Consider the following 20,081-nt stretch of genomic DNA (forward strand, 5'->3'; position numbering starts at 1 on the left):
AGTACAATCAAATCATTGCCAAGTTTATATTCTCGTGCTCATTACGGACCCACAGAATGTATAAAGGCTCATAATTACATGCCATCCTAAGTAGAGCACCTGTTTATGCTTACATCCAGTATGAAAAACATCGTTCTGAACAAATATGGAACAGGTGCTCAGATTTCCCTTTTAGTCTATTGCAATATCAGTGCCACTTTGAGATAAAATGATAGTTGTTTCAGACTTTTGTATACTGCAAGCTATTAATATTGCCTTTGGGGCATGGGTGTGTTCTAGGATTTGTGTCCATCCTAGAGACAAACAAGATTTTCTGGGGATAAACTTTTGAGAGTCAAAGCTTCTTTCTTCAGATACCCTTGATCTAAAAGATCTTCAGGTCCATTCCATGCTTGGGGTTATGGTTAATTAGTAGACTTAGAAAAGACATTGGGTAGATATTTCCCAAAATGCCTTGTTTTTTGGTTTTTCGTTGTGTTCAGTAGACTATAGGACAGTATTCCTCAAATTTCTACTAATCAAGGGTCACATTTTTAAACTAAAACTAGAGATATGCTTTACTTTTAAACCACAAAACCTTTACCTTTAGAATATATAAGAAGAGTCATCATTGTATCTTGATTGCAGCAGTATGCAAACTCTTCTGAGGTCAGATAATCCTGCTACGGACACCTGGTAGAATCACTCTTCTCCAGCAGTAGCTGATAATTTTATTTAATACATTTGTGTAGAAATGTGTTTGACTCTGGAGGGTTTGGATGGTACCAGAACCTTCACCTTTACTTTAAAAGTATCTCTCAGCAGAGAACAAGCAGAAGAGGAGAGGAAGAACGGAAGGTGTTCCAGCCAGGGCCTTAGACATGCAAATGCCTGTCCATCTGGAGACAATGTAGAGATGACAGATTTCTAGGAGAGGAGAGAGATTTGGGAGGTTTAAAATGCTAAAGGGGATTCTTCTTGGAGAGTTCAAAAAAAGCTTCTTTGATACTCCTCTTGGGGGTCGACAAATAAAGATAATAAAGTCCTGTGATACAGAAGGGAAGGCCTCTTTTGGACTGGTTCCATTGAGCTAGGAGGATCTCTTTCGTGGCTTCTGCAGGTGATGGGCATTGGCCACATGGAAGGCTGCAGGCCTGAACCAGGACTACAAGGTAATGGAAAATTCTCAGAAAGCTGTAACTTTTTCTATTAAAGAATGTGCCTTAAAATAACATCAACCAGGGCATGTATAAAGTGAGGGAAAGAGAACTTGTGTGTTTACACCTTTCTTTTGGGATCTCTTGTTCAGTCTGTTGTGGTGCTGGAGGGTATGTGCTTGAACATTTTTCTTCTTTAAAATTCTTAAATGCTGGTAGCTGTCTGTTGAGTGTGGTTACGCTCGGGGCCAGGGCGCCTTTCAGCCATGGTGCTGATGCCCTCTGGTCACAGTCCCGCCTCCTGCTCTTGCTTCTGGGCCACCTTGTCTGCCTAATCAGCCCATTGGGGAGCGTCCCCCTATGGGTCTCAGATTGGAGAAGATAGTGTGGGGGTGTAGGTGCCCCTAAAGCCTTGTCTCTCCTGAGAGGATGCCCCTTGCGTCAGAGGCTGTCCTCTCTTCTCTTACCTGGACAGGGGATGGAGCTCTCTTTTATCCCTACCTCCTGTTACCACCCCTGCCCCGTTTCCTACCCACCTGCCCTCAGGGTGACGCCCAGCACCTGGGTGAAGTGTGGCCAGCGTCCTCGCTTCCCATCCACTCTCAGCATCCCTAGGTGGCTATTGGCCCCCACCACTGGCAGAACCCTATCCCACCCCTTGAGGCTGCTTGTGGGCTGCTTTGCTGCCACCCAGTTAGCTGCTGGCCACGTCCATCTTGCTGCTTTCGTCTGGGGTCACAGATCTCTTGAGTGACAGGCTGAAGTGTTTGCCACAGCCGGCAGAGTTGCTGCTCTGGTCCCTTGCACTGTCTCGCTGCGCTGAGTAGCATTTCTTGCTGAGGGAACCATCGCCAGAACTTGTGGGCAGCATCAGCGGCTCTGCTGGGGCAGTGGCAAGGCTTCTGGCTCTGCTGCCCATCGGACCTTGGGCAGCTTGGCTTGGGCTTTGCGCTCACCGGTGGGGTCTGCACCACCTTCTCCCAATGGCTGCAGATGGGTCGTGGTGGTGGTGGGGAGGGGCTGTGCCCAGTCTGGGCTGGGCGGGGAGCTCAGTTCCAGACACTGTCCTCCATGCCACATAGACTTCCACCAATCAGACATGTTATTTTAAAATGGAGGCAACATGGGGTAGTCTGTCAGCAACCTGCTAACCCCCCTAGCAGTGTATGAGTGCAGTAAGCGGTTTTTTGTAGTAAGCAGATGCTGGGTAGCAGGAGATTCAGGCACAAGGCGGGCCTTAGAATGGCAAGCCTGTGCATGAGAGCTGGTAGCCTTTGTCCTTAGAATGGCAAGCCTGTGCATGAGAGCTGCTAGCCTACAAAGGCCAAGTGGTCATGGTCGTTGTGTCCCAAAAGAAAGAGAGAAAAACTTCTCCAAAGACCAAATTAGCTGGGAGAGTGATCTGTTGCCAGCCGTTGACTTGGGGCAGCTACTAATGCCTAGGTGCCTTGGAAGGCACGACTGAGTAGTGCTTCACTGAGCAGTGGGGCTATTCTGCCGCACATTTATATACTGCCTTTCTGCCATTATGCCGAAGTGGTTCACAGTTCAAAACAACTGGGTACAGTATAGTGGGAAAACAGGGGAAAGGCGATGAAAAGAGAAAATAAAAAGCAGACTCCTGTATAAGATCTTAAATAACTGATAAAACTGTTTCATGATGATTGCATAACATGTCCATAGCAGGAAGGTCCATAGAAAGGACGGAGCCAAATGACAGTTGGTCCCAGGAAGGCCAATAGAGGGGGGGCCTTTCTGAGTCATTGTCTCTTAAAGGAGGCAAAGTCAGAAAATTGAACTGTGCAGAGATTCAATGGTCAACAGCCTAGGGGGTGGATATTACAGAAGTATTAAATGAATCAGTTGAGGTACTTTAATAGGACTCTGGAATATCGTTTGAGAGAGTTCATGTATAAGGCATGCTGTTGGTTTCTGATGCATGGACAGCAGTTTTCTAATAAATACTTTAAAATTTTTAAATGCTGGTAGCTGTTCTCCAAATGCGCCAACCAATCCTGAGGCAGCTCAACAAGCAGCGGGGGCCACCAGTGAGACACGCAAGCCCACAGGAGGTGGGCAGGCGGTACCAGGGCTCTTAGGAATCAGATGCCCCCAAGGGAGCTGGCCTGAGACCAGCAGAGCCGGAGCAGCCACTCTGAGGCCAAGCCCAACCAGGCCCAGCTAGCCTGGTTTAGAAGGCCAAGCCCAACCAGGCCCAAGGTTTAGAAGGAGCCGGGGAAGACACTGGGATAGGCCAGCTCAGCTGGCAGTACTACAGGGAGGGGAAGGGAGCACCAGAGACAGGTTGACACCTGGAGGGGACAGGAATGAAGACCTAGGATGGCCCCATATAAGTGGGCAAGAAAGGGAAGCCAGTGAGGAGTGTTGGTGACAGAGTGAGTGAGAGAGAGAGCAATGAGACAAGCTTGAGAGAGAGCGGAGAGCATACTGTCTACCCGATGCAAGGAGATAGGGACATGGGTGCTGTAAACCCCCTCCTCTCCCCGATTCTGAGGCGTACCCTTATCCAGACTGCTTGTGAGGCCAACCTGGAAGGCTCACCATCCCCTGGTGCCGATGGCCCGGGACCAGAGATTGACACCTTCTACAAAATAAATCCTATTAATGAAATAGTTTTATGGTAAGTTCAGTGCTCTGGAATTCTGAGCACTTTATGATGGCAGAGGAAATATTCCTAGTTCCCCCCCCCATCAGCTGTTCAAAGTTCAGCTGTTTCCCATTTCAAGGGATAAAAAGTTTTATTCTTCATTTAAAACTCTTAAACTTCATGGCAATTGGATATTTCAGACTTTCCACATCCTGTGACTTAATATGGCTAGCCATAGAGTTAAGACCCTTAAGATTAGTAATGAATAATTTGTTTTGGTTATCTTTTGAACTGGATTGACTCTGGCAGAAATATTAGAGGAAGGTAAAAAAGTAGTAGGCTTGATAATATTGTATGCATTGATATTTTTGTGTTGTAGGTGTTAATCTGGTGAAAAATTAAACTCCTTTTAAAATTAATTGCGAACTTTATTAAGTTATCAACAGCTGGGTAATGCAGGTTTGTTACCTTAGGATCCATGTATTAATAAACAATGCAGCTGTTAAATGTTTTGATCATTTTCAGTTTGTATATTTAAAAAATGCTAACTCATATGTTCAGTCTAACAAGGAACAGTGAATTTTGGACTGTTGCCTAGTGTGTCATAATCAAAGTCACTTCCTGACCATTGGTTGTATAATAAGATCCCTTGTAACACAAAGGGTTGTACATGTGCTCAGAACCATTAAAATCCCAGGCATTGCACGAGAATTCACCTAGATGCATTAGATTGCAGAATTGTCTTTTGGTAAAGAACTCAGTCTGTAGTTGGTTACAAATTACGTATTTCTGACATGATTGGGTTGTAAATAAAATGTTCTGGGAATTAATTATTTCATTCTGAGTTGTAAATATGTGACAGCAGCTTAAATACAAAGAATACTTGAGAACAATAAAAGCTTATTCTCCCCAGTCTTGGGTGCAAGGTGAACTTCTAGAGCAAGATTACATAATTCTGTTTGTGATCTTGGGGAAAAATGTGGTTGTACCTGTATGCTTAGACTTTCCAGTTGAGTTCTGTATACTTAATAAGGGTTATCTACATTTTGGAAGATCTATGTTCAGAAAAACAAAACTATTCAGTGCAGTTACAGTGACCTGTGGTCATACAGTATATTATTTGTTACAGTTGTACCCCATTCCTCTTCTTAGTAGCTTGGAACAGTCTCTGTGTGTTCCAAGACAATCTAACATGAAGGCAGTGTTGAGGCTTCACATGCTTGGCTTCCGTGGCAGAATTACACATCCTTTCAGGCCATGGCCATAAGTTTTAGCTACCGTTAAGCTTTACTGATTTGTTTCACATTTTTCTGCTAACATAGATGTTTCATTGGTAAAGTGTGGTGTGGTGCATATGTGAGTCAAATTGTTAGATAAGTTCTTGTCTTAAATATGCTAGTCTTAGGGTTTGCTTCCTTTTTTCTTCCTTACAAAATGAGCTAGCTGTGCCTGGTGCATTTAATTCCCTTGCATGGCTAAAATGCTTTCTGTCTTCTGAGCACATGGGATGTTTTCTGGTGGTGGAAAGTGCCATCAAGTTGCAGCTGACTTATGATGACCCTGCAGAGCTTTCAAGGCAAGAGATCAACAGAGATGGCTTGTTGTTGCCTTGGACTTTCTAGATGGTCTTCCATCTGAGCACTAACCAGGACTAACCTGCTTAGCTTCTGAGATATGATAAGATTGAGCTAGCCTGGACCATCCAAACCAGGGTGTGTGTTTTCTAGGTAAAACTGTAAATGGTATATGGAAAATACAACATATTGAAATGAATTGCTACTTATTCTGACCGGCTCAATCTAAACTTGGGTCTGTGTTTCCTGCCAATAACAGATATATGCATGTTTGACACAGTGGGGTAGATCATATTCCTGTTCTACCACTCCACTGAGCAAAGTTTATCAATCAGTTAATTTTTAAAATATTAATACAGATATTTGTATTTCACCATTGTTTTTGGCTCAAGCTTGAAGCCTTCCTCCAACCTAAGGAGCCGTCCTTCAGCTTAAATGGCTTTTCCTGCGAAAGACAGCTCCTTAGGCTAGAAGAAGGCTACATGAAAGATCGTTGGATCCACCCCACGATCACAAACAGCCCTCTTGTTTTGCAGCAAAAAGCAGCAAACCTTCCAGAGGAAGCAGAATTAATCGGAAATCTGGCCATCTCCTCACTTTCCCATGTTTTCTACTTAGGCTCTTGTGAATGAGAGTGTCGTAGCAATTCACAATGTTAGCCAATGCTTCTTAATATCACAGCATCTCTAACAATGTTTACAGTGAACTAATTTCAATGTGTTGAAATCCAGGCTCTTTCATGCAAGGTTCTGTGATATCACAGAAACTCAATTAATAATACCAAGAGCTTGAAGACTAATAGATAACTGCCAGCCACTGGGCATCTTAAACTTTTACCTCTACTGTGTGCCTTTAACTCTTCTATACAACCATGCAGTGCCTATATGAAACCCCTGCATAGAAAAAATGGATATAATTTTTCTACAGAGCATATGGTTTTGTTCATTAAAACCCTGTATACATTTCAGTGTGTTTCAGATAGAAAATTGGCCTAAACTACCAAAGACTGATGATAAACCTATTTAGATCCTGGCTGATTATTTCCTTTTGGTTCCTTCGTGCCTGGTTATAGGACTGACACAATCTTGGTCACCCTGCTGGATGATTTTTGCTGGGAGATGGTTGAGCAGCCAAGAAAATATAAGATATATAAAAAGTACAATTATTTATTGCACAGTGCATAAATGATTAAAAACCCTGAAACAAAGTTAAAAGCCCTTGAGACCTAGTAACATTAGTTATACAGAATCACAAACGCGTTTTGGCTCTCTGGGCCTTCCTCAGTGGTCTAATTTGTTATTACATATAAATTATGGCTCATAAATCTAAAATGTTTCTGGTTCAGGCCAGGTAGTTTAAATATGGAACATTTATAGCCCCCAGTATAAGTCACTGGTTGTTAATATTTACTTGTGGGGGTGGGGCTCACTCCACAGAAGTGGTGCTCAGCTAGCATTCTGTCCTAAGCCAGAATTGCATTCCAAGTGTGTGTTCCTGTGCTACACTGACTAGCCATAATTCTGAGACTTGGCAGTTAGCAGCCCAGGAGAGGGCCCTCTCAGTAGTGGCACCCAACTCCACATGTCTCTACCCTTCTGTTGTCATTTTCCACCAGCAGATGAAAGACTTTCTTATTTCACTTGACATTTACTCAACGATTCCTCCTCCCTACCCAAAGTTTTGATTTTTGTTTTTATCTTTGTATTCATTTTAATCTCTGGTTTTGTTTTAATGATGGATTTGTGTGCTGGTTTTAATTGTTTTTTAAGATGAGATTTTAAATTTATGTTTTAATTTGTTAGCTATTTTGGTGGCTCTATGAGGATGGAAAGGCAGGGTAAAAATCTTGTAAATAAATAAACATGAAAGTTGTAAGATTAAAGGATTAAGACTTGACACAGTGTTAAAACTGCAGTTGAAATTGACTTGGGCAATCAACTATTCAGGATTCTATTTTATGTACTGTTATGTGGATATACTTTACATTTTGGCATATCTAGTCTTCAGCATAAGAGCTTACTCTATTTGAATATTGGTCCAAATAAGCAATATGAATGTGGGAGACAGAACTATGAACACAGCTAGATCTTGCTTTGCAACCGACACTGCAGCAGGTTCCCAGTGCCAAAGAGGTTAACTGTTGTTTGGTGTTTTAAAGAACATTACTCTTTTGACAGTGAAAATTGTTAACTTGCAGTATCAAAACTCTGTTGTGTGCACAGCTCTTCTTTCTTCCTCCTATCCCCCCCATTGTTTCTATGTACAGAATTAGGTCATAATTCTAAGATCCTGCTGCATTTTCTTAAAATGTTTTTGTGCACATATAGGGTCTGTGGACATTCCTCCTTGCTGGATCAGATGTTTATCTGGACACTGTTGTTACCTTTGTGTGGATTTGGGGGCAGAGGACCTTTGATAGGAATAGGGCCTCAGAACTCCTAGCATGTGTACAAAAACTTGTGCATGGCCTTTTATATATTAGTCTTAAAGTTAATATAGCAAATTGATGTTCCTTAGTATTCCTACTTGAAAACTCTGTGATAAGTTATATATGAAGCAAAATACAAGCATATCAGTCAGTTTGTTCCTCAGCCTCTAGTATTTAATATAAAATAAAATCTAGGATATTGTGTTTTGAAGAAACATTAAAATGCAAGACAATCACTTCCTCTGCCTGTAAAATAAATGCTTGATGCAAGTACTGGTTTGTTCAGATCATGTAAAAATAGTCTTAAATCTTGTGTGTGTGTTATGTGCCGTCAAGTCGTTTCCAGCCTACAGCGACCCTATGAATGAAAGACCTCCAAAATGTTCTATCTCTAGCAGACCTACTCAGATCCTGCAAACTGGAGGATCTTGTTGCACTTATGTTTTCAATCTTATTACACTTCTATGTTTTCATTGATCATTAGCTGCCTTGGGTACCTGAGAGGCAGAAAGTCACCATACAAATTAACTAAATAAAATGAAGAAATTGCTACTGCAAAAGCTTTATTTCACAACATGAGCGTATGCAGAAGTGAAGGAGAGACGGGATTTATTTTATAACCAGTTGAATGTTATCACATATTACAAAAGGGGAGCTAAGAGAGCTGGAGATATCATCATAAAGATAAACATATTTCCGTAATTTACAGGTGTATGACTAAAGTAAGACTAAAACAGCACAAGCAAAGCTATTAAAAGATAAAACAGCAACTTTAGTACATTTCAATCAAAGGCATTCCAGAACTGAAAAAAATCTTTAACCTGTACCTATAACTGTGGTGCGTCTCACTTCCCAAGACAGGCAATTTCTATAGTTTGGGGCAGTGCTAAGAAGTCCTCCCCAGTAAAAAGAAGCAAGAAGAATATACTTGGAAATGGAGCTATAAAGCAAAATAATAACTTTTATACAGACCAGCATTATTTTTACAGCAACCCTATAAAGTAGGGCAGTATTTCTATATTGTTAGGTATGGGGGAGGGGGGCTACAGTAGAAAAAGAATGGTTTTTCTGAAGCTACCTAACGAGTTTCTTGTAAAAACAGGATACACATAGGAAAGTTCACGATTTGTTAGTCTGTCTTTATATTATACTAGTGGAGAGACAAGCCATGAGTCAACAGCTGACAAAAAAATACTAGTTCCTTGTAATCCCCATGTTACCCTGAAGCTTGCTGGATGACTTGAGGCCATTCACGTTCTCTCATCAACAGGGTTATTGTGAGGATAAAATGGAGGAGAGGAGAGCTGGGTACACCACCCTCAAATCCTTGGAGGAAGGAGCTCCCATGGACAAGGTTAGTTCTGGTACTGGGGGTGGTGGTGGTGGAGGTGTTGGCTGTTTTTCTGCTAGAGTTGAGGCCTCTTATTTTAGTTTTTTCGTTTATAGATCATCTTTCTCACATGTTCCCTCTGTTACCATGTCATCCTTCTCTCTCTGTTTAAACCTTTGGGATATATGTAATCTCATTTCAGGAATATAGTTGGAGTGATACTGGTTTCTGATGCAGCCAATTCATGGAATTACCTGCTGTATTAGTTATGTAGTGCTGATTGGGTTTCTTGTTCTTTATTGAGATTTTATTTCTTTAATACTTATGATGATAGAAATTACAGTAATCTCCTGGTACAGAAATACAGGGCAGTGTATTGGCTGCCAAGAATTTAAAGGCAAAAAACACCTATTGAAACTACATTTGCTTTGTGAGCTCAGAATTTTTAGCATTTAGACACTCAAGTAATGAAGAGAAGTAGTGAATTTCAAGGAACTGAGCTTCCCCTCCACTTTTCTTCCATATGATTTATAATTTACATAATCCAGGCAGTTAGCATTGCTGCTTCCAGTTGGGAAGAAATGTATGTGTATGAGTTGAAAATACATACCATTGATATACTAGATTCTAAGAGGTTCTTGGTCATAAAGCATACTTCCCATAGTTAAAGATTTCCAGGAAGACTAAAACCACTGCTGACATCATACAGGCAAATGTTTGAATTATTAATTCTCCTGTCTCCTTGAAAGTGCTAGCGCCTTATTGATCTCATTGTAATAATTTTAAAATCACAGAGTCAGTTACAAGTTGTGTTTTTCACACTGCAAGAAATGCATTTGAAATAACTTGAAACTTGGAAGAATTATTTTCCTCCTTGAACTCTATGAACTTTTTCCCTAAAGAAATATTTAATTTCAGCATTTCAGTGCTGCGTTTCCAGGAAACCTGCTTGAGGTGGCTTTATATTTTCACACAGGACTCCTAGTAGTCTTCCATCCAGATTTCTGATAAAGTTTACATTTATTTTCCGGAAAAAATAGTGCAGCTTCAGGTGTTCCCAGGCCAGCTCTTTATGAATAGTACTAGTCATTTATTCCTGTTCAGCTCTTTGGTTAAATGTGCTGACTTGTGTGGTTTGCAAGAACTCTTTCTTCCCAGATTGTATATTTTTGGGAAAACCCTGTCAAAAGCTATCAAATGACAGTTTGTATATTGTGAAATGTGTCTGTTGCTTGTGTTGTTTTCCAGCGTGAATAACATTTTTTCACACTTATACTTCCGTGTTTTGGCTATAATTAACTCTGTTTTTGTTGTATTTGCTTTCAAAACTTGTTCTGCATTTTAGATATTACACACAAGCAGTGTTTTTTAACTCAAAAATTGAAGGGAAAAATTAGATGTGGGGAAAGGGCAACCAGAAGATGGTATCAAATTAATAGACTTTCAGGTAAGGATTAAGTGAGTGATTCTGCACACGTTGGATAATGCACTTCCAATCCTCTTTATAGATCATTTGGAACGGATTTTTTTGTGTGCGGAACAAAAAATCCACCTCAAACGATTGATAAAATGCATTGAAAGTTCATTATCCAACGTGTGCAGAATCACTCAGTATCTGAAGACCCAGAAAAAAAATGGGAGGGATGATACAGTTTTTCAGTTTTTCCAGTGGGGAAAATTGAAAGGTCTGGGGAGCACTGAGGAAAAAAATCTTTTGAAATGAGTAAAATGCTTTTTAAGACAAAATTTTACTCACTCCAGATGTAGAGCACAAAAAAGTTTGAGGACTGTGTTCAAATTTGCCAGTGGAAAAACTGAAAAATGTTGAACAACATTGAAAAATACTCGTATGATTTTTTTCCCTGTACTGGAATCAGTAAGATATTTTAAAGGCAAGTTTAACTCAGAATTGTAGCATGAAAGCAAAATGTGAAGTATGGAAGTTTTTATAGAAAACAAAAAAAATCCACCACATTAGTTAATAGTAAGCCCTATGTTTACTGTAGATGTATGCAACATATTTTGAAGAATGTTTATTGTTTAATTTTTGCCAAAATTATTACATTTAATATGATATAATGTGTTTAATGATAATACATGATTTTCAGAGTTTTCTGTAGAACAGAAATTGAGCCCAGTAGCACTTTAATCCAGTAGCGTTTTCAGTGTTGTAAGTAACTTGATATCCAAATATGCTGGTAATCCTACATATTGTACCTGTATAATAGTGTTTCAGTTGAAATAATACTTTGATTACTTCAGAATTTGTTTTCTACCTTCATTTTTTTCTGCCTCTCAGATGGCAAAATTAAGATGCGTATGCTGAAGTAGAATAGGGAGCAGCAGTTTGCAACTCTCATATATTGGGTATATATGTAATTTTTCTTATAAAAACTAAGACACATACTTTTCCGTTCGGTAAATATGCCAAATAGTGCAATTCTATATGCTTAGTTAGCTATAAACAATGCATTTTCTATAGTTAAATCAGCAAAATATGTTTAGGCGGTAGGAAAGTAAGTGTTGCATATATTTGTTTCCCTCAAAATCTCCATTTTTCTGGAAAAGTGGCCATATTCTACTGTGGCTTCAAAATTTATTGCACGAGATAAAAGCTTTCTTTCCCTGCCGTGGTTTGGTTGGTTCTCTTCTGGGATTGAGGGGAAAGTTACCATATATGGTTTCAGATATCTCTTATTGAGACAAGTTTGTCCCAATCCTTAGAAGGACATCTAAATGGATAGTTGAGACCAATGTATGTCATCTGAGCTCCATGAAGAAAGGGCAAGGTTTATAGATGATTGATTGATGTAGTGTTTAGGTGTCATGTGAAATGATGTTCTGCTGTATTCAAGTATATGGTTGCTGTTCTTAATTTTACTTTCTGAAGCATTTTCATTTCCTCTCTTCAGGTTCATGAACCTTCTTGTGGTATGGCTGGTAATGGGTCAAGATCAGAGTCTGTCAGTGGACTAACTATGAAATCACAACTTCAGGTCACTGGTAAGTGTCTAGAAAAGGCCGGGATAATGTAAGGCCCACAAGACAGCTAATTATTTGGAGGAATTGTATATATTCATTATTTATGACCTTTCCCTACATCTGTATGGGGATTTCAGAGGCTCATCAGTAGGAGAGGTGAAGATACAAATATACTGTATGTTGAGTTAAATTATTGGTCCATCAGGCAGAGACATTTCTCATCCCTGCTATCGAAGTTTCTTTTTAACTAGAGGTACTGTGGGCTTACTCTGATCTACAGACAAAGAATTATCTTTGCTCATAAGCTGTTGCTAACCCTCCGCTGATGGAGGCAGTGTCATTCATATTCTTGTATGTCGATATTGTTCTTCCTTTCCAGAATTTCAGATGTGTGTAGTAACATTTGTGCCTGATAATTGCTGAGTAAGTGAAAGCCACTGACCTCAGAAAAGAGGAATGTGTAGGGACTTAAGGTAGGGAGATAAAAAAATGGAATAAGAATGAGTTATTTAAAAAAAAAGTGAGAGAACTAAGCAACGCGGAACCTGTAGAGTAGGAAAAGACAGAGGTACAGATGTTCTGAGAAACTTGTGCTGGTAGAGAAAAAGTAAAGAGAATAGAGTTCAGGTAGAGAAAAAGAGTGGTGTGAGTGGTAACCCTTCAGATTGCAGAGCGGCCTGTAGGTGGAGAATTTTTTTTTTAATTTTTAAAACTTTATTAATCAATAACAACATTTTGATACATATAACAACTTGATACATATAATGACTTGGTACATGTAATGATAAGTTATAATCATATTGTGAGGTTAACATGTAAATATTATTAAAAGCATAAAATTTTTATAAATGTAACGCAATATAGTAATGAGATATACTTTGAATGTATTTTCATGGCATTAAACAGTGATCTTTAGCATTAATCTTTATTGTTCCAAAATATTACAGTATAAAGAACTTGAAGGCTGCATATCATTCTTTTCGATGGACTCAAAAAAGGGCATCCATTTCTCATAAAAATTTGTTTTCCCATTAAGTGAATTGGAACAATGAATCCTGTCAGTAATTTTTTCGATTATAAATTGATCCCAAACTTGAGAGTACCACTGTGACACTGACGGTGGGAGATGGTTTTTCCAATTAAGAGATATTAGTGACTTTGCTGCATTTAAAAGGCTTGTTATGAGTTGTCGATATATATTTGGGATTTGAATTTCTTGCCAAAGGTCAAGGAATATCAATTGTGGATCCAATGGAATTTTGTATGTTATCTTTTCTATTTGTTCTGTGATATCACCCCAACATTTATTTATAACGCCGCACTGCCACCATAGGTGCCTCTCCATATTTTTTCCAGCGTAGGGGGGAATAAGGTGGAATAATTTTTGATAGTTTTTTGAGAGTGCTGTACCATCTTGTAAGTATTTTAAAAGCTTGGAGTCGTACATTGATTTCGTGAGATTTTAGTAAAGGTGGAGAATTTTTTTATAAAGGCACTAAATGTAAGAGAGAGGGGTGTAGAGAGAAGGAAGTACACATGCTGTCAGGGTAGAAAAGAGAAGGAAGGTTAACAGAGGTTCAGAGGAACCTTTAATGCTTTGTTTTTTAAAAAAAAACAGTGTTTCACTGGTCAGCATTTTGATACGGCCCTTGCAGTGAAAAAAATGTTTTTCATTCAAAAGTAAGTTAAGTAACCAAGTTGAACAGATCTTAGTATCTAGCTGAGTATAGCATGCTAAAGGCAGAGTTCAGTTACTTAAAGCAGAAGAGTATTTTCCTATAGCAACTTGACTGCATTTAAATATTCCTTCTACAAGTATCTGTTACTTGAGTCTTCATGCCATTATAAAGGAAGCTGGTTAGAATGGGGGAAACTGCTCAGTAGAAAAATGTGTACGATTTTATTTTTAGTTTTGGGCTGATTTTTAGAGAATTGGCCCCAAGTATGACCATTGTTTCCATGTTGTGCTAGAAATAATATCATTTTATGGTGCAATAAGTCGGCGTGAGATAAGTACCTTCTACCTCCCCACTGCTCCTCTATTTACACAGTTTGACCCCCAGAGACCTGGCAGTCCTGTTTCTGGGCCTTCATAGCTTAACTTATATTCAGTATTTTACAAATTTATTTAAAATGTACATTTTATAAAATGTAGTGTTTCTGATTATAGATTAGTGATCTTACTTTGAAGAACAGCAAATGCCAAAGAGATAGAACCTTTAATTTAGTTCTTGAGTGTTCATTCAGTGTTCTAGTACAAACTACTGTTTAGTGTGAATAGTTGTGCATTGGTTAACATTGGTTATTGTTTGAACTTATTTCTGCTTTTTAACTGAAAGATTTAACAGTGGGTTTAAAAAAAATGATCCAGAGCAGTTGCCCTTTACCTACCAGGTATGACTTTGAGAGGTAGAAAAATAACCAAAGATCTATGCAATTTGTTGCTTCTTTCTATACTCCGCCCCCCCCCCCCAATGCAGTACTAACAAAGAACGCTTCATTTGACTCGTGAACTGTTAGTGCTGTCAGCTATGCCACAAAATAATAGCTTGCGGTGGACTGAATACAGTTATTACTGCTTTTGTTTTGCTGCACAGATCATGTTAGATTGGAAAACAAAGACTGGAATTTGTTGTGGTTTGAGCAGGGAAGCATAATGTGAAGAAAAACGATAACTTTTGAAGCTGTCTGCCTGTGTTATAATTTGAGGAGGAGAACGAGTATAAAGGTCGCCTTAAGCTGGTATAGTAAATATAATGATACCCTGAAGGAAATTTTAGTTTGCCCTGTATGCACTGTGACAGTGCAGTTAAAGGTCAAGCTCTTAGCAGACATGAGTAATAAGGGCTTCTTGAAGATGAAAAAATATAGTAAAATAAACAGAAATTTAAAAAGCAAAAATAGTGGATGGAATCTCATTTCTTTTGAAGCCTGTTGACTTGCTTTAAAATAATTTGTACCATTAGGCGCTGCCCTGATGTAAATATTTAATAATTAATAATAATTGGCTCCTACTTCCCATCAGTTAGACTTTAATCTTACTGTGATACAAAACAAAGGTCCTTAGATTACTAAATGGAGAGAAAACTGTGACTCCGCCTGGAAAAAAGTAAAATCAAATGACTTAGACTAGCAAATGCTTTCACTCATTGTGCATACAGAAGCTGGCTGAACTAACAAAAATTTAGGAAGAGGACTGTGTAAGTCCAAAATGTTGATGCTCAGAATGAGGGGCTGCCAGTATTGACCTGGTTGGCTAAGGACAGATTTTGGTCAGGGTTGTGGGTGAGACAGGGGGTGATGACATCCCCTAAGTGCGTCATGCATTTAGACCATTCCTGCTGTCTGTTAAGAGATGCACATAGGGTCAAGAAGACAACATAAGCTTGACCTTCCCCTGCTGGCTGCTTGCACATTCCTGGCTCTCTTGGTTTGATACTATGTACGTATGTCAGGTCTGTTACCTAAAATAAGTCTAATGGTACTTAAAGTTTTACTGTGTTATAAGGTTTTCCGAATTCCCTGTGTCTGCTGTATCAGATGCATGAAGTGAGTGTGTGTGCATGTGTGAGAACAGTTCATGCATCTAGTGTCTAGTAGTCTATGAGAGTTTATGCCATAGTAAATCTCATTCAGACATCATACACTGTAATTTGTTCATGATCTGAATAAACCTAAAAACCTCTCAGTACCAACTCTTTTTCATCCTCCTTTCTCTTGCAGATTCAGGAATGAAGGGTTTCTGATATATGCAATCTTCAATTTAACATTTGTTATGACATCTGAATTTGAGCACCTTAAAAATGTGGAGCCCCCCCCACCCCACCCCGGGTAACCAGGATTTTTAAAGCAAGGTTAAACTGTAGTGTAGAATCCTAGTTATTCTGAACGAAACAAGTCCCAATTAAGGCACCCAAATTAAGGCATCACATTGGAGTTATGTTTTAATGTAAGAATTTTTAGTCTTGATTATTTTAGCGATGATAGCTACAATTTTTTAATTCACTGGGCTTGATTGTAGTGGACTTTGGCTGTACACAGTAAATGCTTCTGTACTTGATTTAGAGTTAAATCTTTAAGTCAGGAAGTCTTCAGTTGCAGCTCTGCAGGTGGAGGAAGGAGTTGGTAAGCTCAGGGTTTTCTAGCTCATCTAAGTATCATGAACATGATGTCTGAATGTCTTCATTTTTAAGGTGTTGCTGGTCTTTTTGTGTTTGCTGTAATTGATTAAGCAGTGTGATTGACTGAGGAATTGAATCTTAGATTCCCTCCTTTTCCTGCTGCAGCTTTCTACTTCTGCTTCTTCTTGGGGGGTAGGGTTCAGTATTCTTTGAGAATGTGATTGGATATGACACATGTGAAATGGGACCGCAGTGTGAGGAGGAATCTGTAGAAATTTTGGGCCCACCTCCCGAGAGCCAGTTTGGTGTAGTGGTTAAGAGCGTGGGACTCTAATCTGGAGAGCCCGGTTTGATTCCCCACTCTTCCACTTGAAGCCAGCTGGCAGCCACCACATCCGACCAATCGGTTTTTGTCGGTGACCGCCCCCTCCTTATGGTCCTGGGAGGTGGTCTACATTCTGGACTGCCTCCCCTCCATCCCCCAGGGTGCCACAGCCTCGGTAGGTGGAGGTGGGCCACAGCACCTTTCTTGTGCCCCAAAGGTCTCCCACCGCATCCAACCAATGGCTTTTATCTGTGTCCTCCTCCTTCGTACGGTTGGGGAGGTTAAGACCTAGTTCAATGGATGGGGATAGCAGAGTAATGTAGCGGATTGATGCCTGCCCCTCGTGTTGAGGAGTGGTGGCTGCTGATATAACCCACCTGCTGGACATGGCAGCACCGGTGGATGCCCTCTTCCAGCTTGGGGAGGGAGAGACTACGTCCCCCACATAGGGGATAGCAGAGCAATGCAGTGGATAGGTGCCTGCCCCTCATGCTAAGGAGCAGTGGTGGCCAACAAAACCACACATGGACATGGCAGCGCTGGCAGATGCCCTCCACACCCACCCAGATGGGACAGGGTGCACTATATAAGACCCTTGGCTGCCTCCCATCTGCAAAACCCACTTTCCAAACATGGCGGTGCCGGTGGATGCCCTTCCCTGGGTCAGGGAGGGAGAGACTACGTCCCCTGGGCAGGGCAGCATGGCTGAACTGATGCCCGCCCCTCGTGCTCAGCAGCAGAGGCCACGGACAAAACCCACCAGCTGGATGTGGTAGCGCTGGCAGATGCCCTCCATCAGGTCGGGGAGGGAGAAACTACGTCCCCCCCCACTGGGGACAGCAGTGGATAGGTGCCCACCACTGTGTTGAGCAGCGGACAACAGAACTACCCATGGACATGGCAGCGCAGGCAGATGCCCTCCCCTGGGTCAGCGAGGGAGAGACCATGTCCCCCCCATTGGGGACAGCAGAGCAATGCAGTGGATAGGTGCCCACCCCTCGTGCTGAGGAGCAGTGGTAGCCAATAAAAGCACCCATGGACATGGTGGTACTGGCAGATGCCTTCCACACCCACCTAGGTAGGACAGGATGCACAAAATAAGACCCTTGGCCACCTCCCATCAGCAAAACCCACTTTTCAGATGTGGCGGCGCTGGCAGACACTCTCCCCCGGGTCGGGAAATGAGAGACTCCGTCCATTGGATGGAGACAGTAGGGCAGCATGGCTGAACTGATGCCCACTTCTCATGCTCAGGAGTGGAGGCTGCCAACAAAACCCACCAGCCAGACGTGATGGTGCCAGCAGATGCCCTCCCCTGGGTCGGGGAGGGAGAGACTATGTCCCCCTCACTGGGCCAGCAGAGCAACGCAGTGGATAGATGCCCAACAACAAAACCACCCATGGACATGGTGGCGCCGGCAGATGCCCTCCACACTGACCCAGGCAGGACAGGGTGCACTAAATAAGACACTTGGATGCCTCCCATCTGCAAAACTCACCCGCTGGACGTGGCAGTAGGGACGGATGCCTCCCCCTTTGCGGGGAGATCCAGTGGAGTAAGCCGTGTTAATCGCTCAATAAAAAAGGGTCCAGTAGCACCTTTAAGAATAACCATCTGACGAAGAGAACTTTGATTCTCAAAAGCTCAAGGTGCTAGTGGACTCTTTTCTATTTTGGGAGGAGCGTACTTTAAGTCCCTCTCTTGAGGATGGCCATCAACAGAACCTGCTTGTTGGACATGGTGGCACTGAATGGATGGAGGACGAGGGGAAGTTATTCTAATTCTCATTCCCGGGGGAGCATCTCCCTCACCCTGGGACCTGGACTGAACGTTAACGGGCAAACAGACAAATGGATGGATGCCTCCCCCTCTCTGGGGGGAGGTTATTCTAACTCCCACTCCTGGGGGGGTCATCTCCCCCAGCCAGGACCTGGACTGAATGGTGAACAGATGGATGCCTCTCCCTCTCTAGGGGGAGGTTATTGTAAGTCCCACTCTTAGGGGGGGCCTCCGCCCTGTGGGGAGGCAACGAGGGCAGAAGGTGATGCCCATCCCTCGTGCTGACGAGTTCCAGCCGTCCCTGTTGGGAGGGCTCTCGTGACTGATTTACCACCACCCCTCCTTCAATCCGCCCTTCACACCCTCAACCCTCAGTCCCACTTTTTGTTCCTGGAATCTGAGCACTGCTCTGCGTAGGTCCTTCTTCCACCCCTGCAGCTGGCCGTTCCGCAGGGCAATGCTGCCCTTTATACGGGGTCACACATGCACACCAGTCTGTAAGGCAGCTCCTGGCAGAGAGGATGGAAGCGGGCGGCTATGCCCGCCTGCAATCTCCTAACTAAGTCCCTGACCCTGGGGAAAAGAGTGTCCGCATGCTCCAGCTCTTGGGCCAGCACCCGGTCCAGCCCATGGATCAGGAGGATGACCTGTCCCAGGCTGTACTGGCAGGAGCAGAGGAGCTCAGTGGTGTCCTTAAATGGCTTCAGGACATGGACCATCTGGGAGAAGGTTAACCAATCCGTAGAGCTGATGCTGACCTCCTCTCCCTCCCACATAATGGCTACAGACAACATTATGTCCTTCACCGGGTTTTTTTGCTCCACCAGATGACTAACCATGTTGTAGGTAGAGTTCCCGTGGGTGGGCATGTCGTGGTAGAGGTGGTGCTTGGGTTCGCCCCCCTCCCCCTGCCTCTGGAGTAGCTTGGGCAAAGACTTCACACTACAGAAGTGGGAAGCCAGATGCTGGCAGCTGTCCAACAAGACACGCATGGACAACGTTCCCTTGTCCTAGCTGGCTTTGACCTTGCTGCCTAGCCCAAGAGCATCCATCATGATCAGGTGCAGCTTATGTGCCAGGCAGACAAGGCCATCAAGGGATGCCTCTCTCAGGGCTGCCAGCATGTTACTTCCCGCATTGGTGACCATGATGCCACAGACAAAATCACCCCTGGACGACCAGTCCCTCCGTCCTGCCTTGATTGCAATGACTGTTCTTCCCTGTGTGATCCTCATCCATCCCCCATGCCTGGAGAATAACCACTCTGTAGCCTGGCACCAAGGGTAGCAGCTCACCCTGGGGCCCTGACCTTTCCCTGGGGCAGCGGAGGTCCTCTGGTTGCTACCAGTTGGCAGTGAGGGTGAGGTAGCTGTGATGACAGCCACTCCACATATCCGCCATGAAGTGCACAGTCCACCCTTTGGCACCCGACAGCTTCTTATATACCATCTCTTGCACGTGATGGTAGAGGGCGGGCAAGACTCACCGGCCAGTGGTCTGCCGCAACGGCATTGTGAACCAGGGGGCTAAATGACACAGCAACCTCTGAAACCCCACACTGTCCATGATAGACAAAGGGAGTCCGTCCAGGGCAATCATCTCCACCACTATGAGAGTGCCTCCCTCCTGAGCCCTCCCTCTGACTCTTTTGCTAGGCACCATCACTGACTCTGAGGGGACAACCTCCTGCAGGGTAGCCTGCCTGGATGTTCCAGTCCCACCTGCAGCACCCTCAGTGCAAGGCTTCTTGCTCGGGGTGGACTCCTGTTACGCTCTCACTTCTTTCTGATCAGAAGC

General features: G+C 42.5%; 1 protein-coding gene across 2 annotated transcripts in view; it reads left to right on the plus strand.

Moving 5' to 3' along the window:
- The window catches only part of ITCH (itchy E3 ubiquitin protein ligase), a 99,356-nt gene that overhangs the window by 14,954 nt on the left and 64,321 nt on the right, over positions 1 to 20,081 (plus strand). Inside the window, exons 2-3 of one of the 2 annotated variants that reach the window (XM_054979591.1) lie at positions 9,017 to 9,100; positions 11,989 to 12,079. In XM_054979591.1, coding sequence (XP_054835566.1) covers positions 9,035 to 9,100; positions 11,989 to 12,079 — 157 coding nt within the window. In that variant the 5' untranslated portion in view covers positions 9,017 to 9,034. The remainder of the gene's footprint in view (positions 1 to 9,016; positions 9,101 to 11,988; positions 12,080 to 20,081) is intronic. The other variant, XM_054979592.1, reaches the window with a different exon arrangement.

The sequence above is a fragment of the Eublepharis macularius genome, chromosome 5 (genome assembly GCF_028583425.1).
Source record: "Eublepharis macularius isolate TG4126 chromosome 5, MPM_Emac_v1.0, whole genome shotgun sequence".
NCBI classification, from domain to species: Eukaryota; Metazoa; Chordata; class Lepidosauria; order Squamata; family Eublepharidae; genus Eublepharis; species Eublepharis macularius.